The sequence below is a fragment of the Serinus canaria genome, chromosome 8 (assembly GCF_022539315.1).
Source record: "Serinus canaria isolate serCan28SL12 chromosome 8, serCan2020, whole genome shotgun sequence".
In the NCBI taxonomy this organism is placed as follows: Eukaryota; Metazoa; Chordata; class Aves; order Passeriformes; family Fringillidae; genus Serinus; species Serinus canaria.
Genome location: NC_066322.1, coordinates 9,990,861 through 9,996,860, shown reverse-complemented (window position 1 = coordinate 9,996,860; position 6,000 = coordinate 9,990,861). Strand labels below are relative to the sequence as shown.

Sequence of the window (6,000 nt, the reverse complement as noted above, 5' to 3'; positions counted from 1 at the left end):
CATCTCCGGCCGGTGACTTGTAACACATGTGGCCACTCTGCTGCTGGAGCATCCCAGAGAAATGAGTGCAGAAACCTAATTGGCTGTGTTTTCTCTCCTTTTCTGTTTCCTTGCAGTGTTCAAAGGGTGATGATGCTCCAGTAATTTTCCCCGCTCCATTCCTAGGCATTGCTTTGCTTTCCTTCCGGGGAAGATCGTTCTGCTTGTGATCCTGCTGAGGAAAGAGTCTCCGATGGACTTACACCGGGCAGCATTCAAGATGGAGAACTCACCCTATCTCCCTAACCCACTGGCCTCCCCAGCACTGATGGTTCTCGCCTCCACTGCTGAAGCCAGCCGTGATGCTTCCATTCCCTGCCAGCAGCCGAGGCCTTTTGGGGTCCCTGTGTCAGCAGATAAGGACGTGCACATTCCCTTTACCAATGGCTCGTATACTTTTGCCTCCATGTATCACCGCCAAGGCGGGGTGCCGGGAGCATTTGCAAACCGTGACTTTCCTCCATCCTTGCTTCACCTTCACCCCCAGTTTGCACCCCCCAACCTGGACTGCACCCCGATCAGTATGTTGAACCACAGCGGCGTTGGGGCTTTCCGCCCTTTTGCATCCACTGAAGACCGGGAGAGCTACCAGTCAGCCTTTACGCCGGCCAAGCGCCTGAAAAACTGCCATGACACTGACTCACCCCATCTGCGCTTCTCGGACACTGATGGGAAGGAGTATGAGTTTGGCACCCAGCTCCCCTCCAGCTCCCCTGGCTCCCTCAAAGTTGATGATACAGGGAAGAAGATATTTGCTGTTTCCGGCCTCATTTCTGACCGTGAGACCTCTTCCAGTCCCGAAGACCGAAGTGACAGATGTAAGTACCTCTGTTGACTTGGTGGTTCTTTAATTGTGCCTTGTTGAGATATGCAACAGGTGATTGCCCCGCAGTGCTGTGAGACTTGCTGGAGGCAGAGGCAAAGCAGCCTTTCCTGCCTGCTGAGCTCAGCCATGCAATATTGCCTTGTTCTTCCAAAAGGATACTGATAGATTTTAAGGTGAAGTGCTCTTGAAGGAAAGTCGCCTTCCAGCACATAGCTGGAGAGGTGATGTTGACCTTGCAGAAATCTGTCCATGCACCAGTGTGAGGCCATAGGTGCTGGTACATATATATGTGTAAACAGGGATGCAGCTGGAATGTGAACTTTCCAAAATCTTGCGGCAAGCATATGCCCCCTTCTTCTTCAGGTGTTTCTTTCTGACCTTTTCTTCATGCACACCATTTTTAGACGAAATGCATCACTGATCATCACGATTCATGCCTCAGCTTAGGACAAAAGTACCTTTTCCTCTGGTTAACTTCGTAATATTGTTGGCCACTCACTGATCTCCTTCTTTAAGAAAAATACAAATTGTTTTTACAATTCAATAAGTTGTTGCATCATGTGCTTTCTCTGAGTGTTTCCCCCATTTTGGTGCCCATTGAAACATGATATGCTCTTTCACAGGCAAGTTATTGGACTGAAGGAACCCAGTCCACTTATTCATGACTGTAATTCCCTGTTCCCCCATCACTTTGTCCCTTGTGGAGTTGCCTACACAGAGGGGCAGGCTTCCAGGTTTGCTGAGCTGGGAGGTGACCCACGATGGGGAGTGATCTGGGGTCAACAGAGCGTGGTGGTACCCCAAGGAAGAGCACTAACTTATGATGAGAGTTTTCCTGTAAACCCAGACATGTAATCAAGGAGTGAGTGGTTTGCTTTTCACATGGACTCCTTTGTTCTGTTGAATTTTATTAATAGAAAACAATTTTATTATTGTTGTTGTTTTTATTATTACTTTTTTCTTTCAAACAAAAACCTCCTGCACCGTTGCTTCCTCTCCCTTTCAGACGTGATTTTTCTTCTCCCCTTTATGATACCAAGGAGAGTAATAGAGACATTGTGGCTCTCTCTCCCCTGTCGGCGCTGCTTCCTCAGGCTGTCTCCTTGAATTAGGCACTGTGCTAACTTACCGGCGCTAAAAGACATCTGCCTAAACCCAGCGTACCTTTTCAATAAAAGTCATCATAAAATCAACCTGCCTTTTAAATCCATCGCTCTTTGGTTTTGAAATATGCTGCAAGTGTGTCTTTTATTGTCGGTGTTTGCGAGGGTAGGACAGTTCCCACTGATGGCAGGAGCCGTGTATTTCTTGCAGTACCGGTGTGAGCTCTTGTGTCTCTCCCCCTTCTCCTTCTGATCCACCCCCGACCGTGCTACTTTTTGTGCTGTAAGCTCCTTTCATTGTTCAGAATCTCCGCTCTCTCCTTTTGGGTCTGTAGGAAAAGTGGCCATAGGTGGGAGCGCATGTGGATGTGTGGAAGCTGGTAATATAATTATCCATGGGGGAGGCAGGTGAGATGGCAAGGCTTAGAGACATCTTTGTTGATGCTCTTTCCCTTATCAATATAACCTGGCTGGGAAAATGAAGCTTGCTCAAAAGTGTACTCTGAGAGATAGCGGCCGAGGAGAGGGTCCGCTGGCTAAATGAATTTAGAGCACATCAGCTGCTATGGATCTTGCTGGCAAAATCCTGTCAGATACCCCATTTAAAGAAGTAAATCTGTTAAATGAATTAGACCACATGGAGCACAGCTGCGGACAGACAGACGCATCCACATCCATCGCCGTGCCTTGCCTTTGCCAAGAGCGTGTGCCGAACGCGGGTCTGCTCCTTCTGGGAGCAGACGGTGCTTTGCACAGACACAGGCAGGTTGACACCGAGTGCCAGTGCTGCTGCCAGGGCCATGGCAGGGGACTTGCCAGGGAAAGGAAGTGGAATAAAAACTTTGCAGGCAGCTTGGGAAACTTGGGCAGAAGTGGAAGGTGTTTTGTTGTATTGTTTTTGTTATGATGTTAAATTTTAAGATGCTTTTCTGCATGGTAGAGCAGAGCAAATGCAACATTCCTGATACTTCATCAACATTAAAATTTTTCTGTAACTACCAGGATGAGGTACACTAAATACATCTGTTGGCTCTGTATCATATTCCCATCACATATAGATACCACACGATGGAAACTTCACTCCATTAAGACAGCGAGTTTATTTGGTGTGTGCATACACACGAATGGGTGTGTTTGCTGAAGGCTGAGAGCAAGTTGTGGAGCTTTTAGAGGATCCTAATGGTCTTTGATGCTGGCCATCAGAAAAGACAATCTCCTGAAGTGAAGAATTTGAGAGATCACAGTTTGCAGATAGAATGGTGGTCCTCTTTTGCATTAGCATTTACAGATACATTTTTGAAGCTTGTGTAGAAATGTGTACTTTAGGGGTTTGCTGTTTCTGAGAGTTTTGTGGATTCCTTGTGTAACTGTTACATATAACCCTCTGTAAAAGCTGCCTACTTTTGCTCCTTATGGAGTAGGTAGGTGGCTGTAGCTTCAAGGTAAAAATGTAATTAGGCTTTTCAATGACTGCAAGGAAAAACTACAAAATTTTCTTGGATCAGCAACACCTTCCCATGTCTAATGGGTGCTTTTCGGGTTTGCAGAGCTTCACTGTTTTGGTGTGTTTTTCAGATTGCTCAAAGGGTTTGTGTTACGTGGAAGCTGAATTACTATGATTGCCCTGTGTGGTCTTCTGTTCCACTGTACAGGAGCCTTTCTTGAATAGATCATTAAAATATTTGTTTCACCTCGTAGCTTAAATGATGATTTTCTAGAGAAACTGCCTCCCCCACTTTTTTTTTTTTAATAAAAATGTAATCACTGAGTTTTAATTTCCCTGAAAAATAGGTTTTTGCTTGAAAGACTTTGCAAGAAAACAAGGATCAAAGTGAGACATTTGCACGTCAAGGAGTGTTTGGAAGGTGCTTATTTAGTCCTCTGCAGCATGGGAGGAAAGTCTCAGCCTGCTTTCACCAGTGGAAGAAATTCACAGAATTCAGTAAAATTATTTCTGATATGTTCCAGAGTGTTCCAGATTGGCACCTGGCCCTGTAAGAGATACGTTCATGCAGTAGAGGTTGCTCAGCCCTTTGCATAAACCTTTCCTTACTTTTAAAGCAGGATGTTGCTTGGACCCATACCCTGCATCCCACAAAGGGACAACATCTTTGGGGTGCTTTTGGGTGGGACTGCACTCTTTGTTAATCAGCAAACTGGGCTGAGATGTCTGCATTTAGGTAAATTGCCTCTTTCTGTAAAATGTGAGTGTTTAGGACATCCACAGTGATGGAGTATACAGGGAATATGTGGAAAAGTGGAGCCTTTCCAGGGTTAAGCAGACATACCTTGTACTGGACGGGCCCATTCCTTTAGGTGCTTACTGAGAAAAATAATGCCATTTGTTAGAGTTTAGGAGCTTCTTGTAAAGCATGTGTTAAAGGCACTGGAAGACATATTTTATGGGTTTGCTTTAATAAGCGTACAATAATTGAGATTCCTAGAAGGAGTGGAAATAAATGGCATGTTCCTTTCTGCAAAAGAGATCTATAGCCCTATTTTAAAATCAGAAGGAAAAAAAAAAGTTTATTGTTTTTTTACTTCTAATAAAACCTGTCTCAGTGTCCTTCAATCACATACCCAGTTCCTGTAGCATTGCTTTCTCACAAAGTGGCAGGCAGAGGCTGGTGCCAAAGTGGGACCTCCTGGCAAAGGGCTGGACCTTGTCAGAACAGAGACCTCTGCCATCCCTGCAGGGCAGCCCGTGCCCCCAGCCTCCCTGGGACCACAGAAGATGGTTTCCCGTTACTGTCTGCTTCTTGGTCTCCATCACGTGTTGTCTGTGACTAGTGGTGTGAAGGTGATCTTCTACATCCTGGCCGCTGGTTCAGTTTCCATCCTCTGGCCAGAGTTTGGCTCTCCAAGTCTCAGTTTCCCTGCTCCTGCTGGTGGCCATTGCCCAGCTCCTGCTGTGCCCAGGAGATGAACATTTGAGTTGGGAGCAGGCTGGGATCCTTGCTCATCCCTGAGGGTAGCAGGAGTGATTATATTAACATGATTTTGATTATTCTTATTTTTGACATTGTTTGTGCTGCAGCTGATTTCTTGTTTGCAGGAGTTGTGTGATGAATTTGTGAGCTCTTTGTTACACTTTGGGGTTTTAAAGAACATCTCTAGCATCAAGTTACTTTTCCTTTTGAAACAACTGGTTTGTTATTGATCAAATGTAAATTGCACTTCAGGTGATGGACATCAGGGCTATGATGACCACAGCATGAATTCCTGAATAATGTGGTGCTTTGGAAATCAGATTGAGGGCTGTTTGTGCAGTCACCCACCCGCTCAGACCCGTGCTGGGATTTGTGTTATGACCTATGTAGAGAGCTGTGTGTGTCTATGTACATGTGCTGGGGGGAATAAGGTTTTATTTTTTGTGGCAGAACAATGGATTGGAGGGGGAATGCACATGTCCACACATCCATTGCTCACAACTCTTCCCTCTGGGATGCATCACTTCCAAGGCTAGTAAAATTTGGGGTTTAATGTGAAGTGATGCTTTGTTGCTAATCACATTCAGCCACGATCATGGGATATTGCAAGTTTAACTCCGCTTGTGAAATAATGAAATAAATCGAGTGGGATGTTTCTTTCTGTCGTGCAGTGCCCTGCATGATGTAGGAGTGAAGAAAAACATGGAGTTTTGGAAGGGCTGGGCAGGCAGATGGGCAGTATGGCCATGCATCCATCCCTGTTGCTCCACCAAATACACACCATCCTTGTGGAGTAAAGTGTGCTGCATGGAGGTCTTGAAGCATGCAGCAGTCACCTCCTTTTCCTGCTTTTCTGGCAACAACCTTCCCTCTCCCTCTGCAAACTGTTGCCGAGACTCCTTTCCGTGCTGTTCGGCTTAATTGTCTTGTCGGGATAAAGAAATGTTTGAACAGTTAAAAGTGGGGAAGGGCTGGATGGGAGCAGCCCCTGCCGGCTGCGGGGCCATCTGGTCTCCCTTGGATCTGCCGGTCTCCAGTTTATATTTCTCTTTCTGTTATTTGGGGCTATCTGGCGCACTCAGAATACCTAATCACCATGGTG

The 6,000-nt window shown here is 45.9% G+C and overlaps 1 protein-coding gene across 3 annotated transcripts in view; it reads left to right on the top strand.

The window, feature by feature from the left end:
* The first annotated feature begins 217 nt into the window (after positions 1-217).
* The window catches only part of RNF220 (ring finger protein 220), a 212,552-nt gene continuing 206,769 nt past the window's right edge, over positions 218-6,000 (top strand). For all 3 annotated transcript variants that reach the window (XM_009088660.4, XM_009088659.4, XM_030226610.2), the window contains exon 1: positions 218-857. In XM_009088660.4, coding sequence (XP_009086908.1) covers positions 233-857 — 625 coding nt within the window. In that variant the 5' untranslated portion in view covers positions 218-232. The remainder of the gene's footprint in view (positions 858-6,000) is intronic.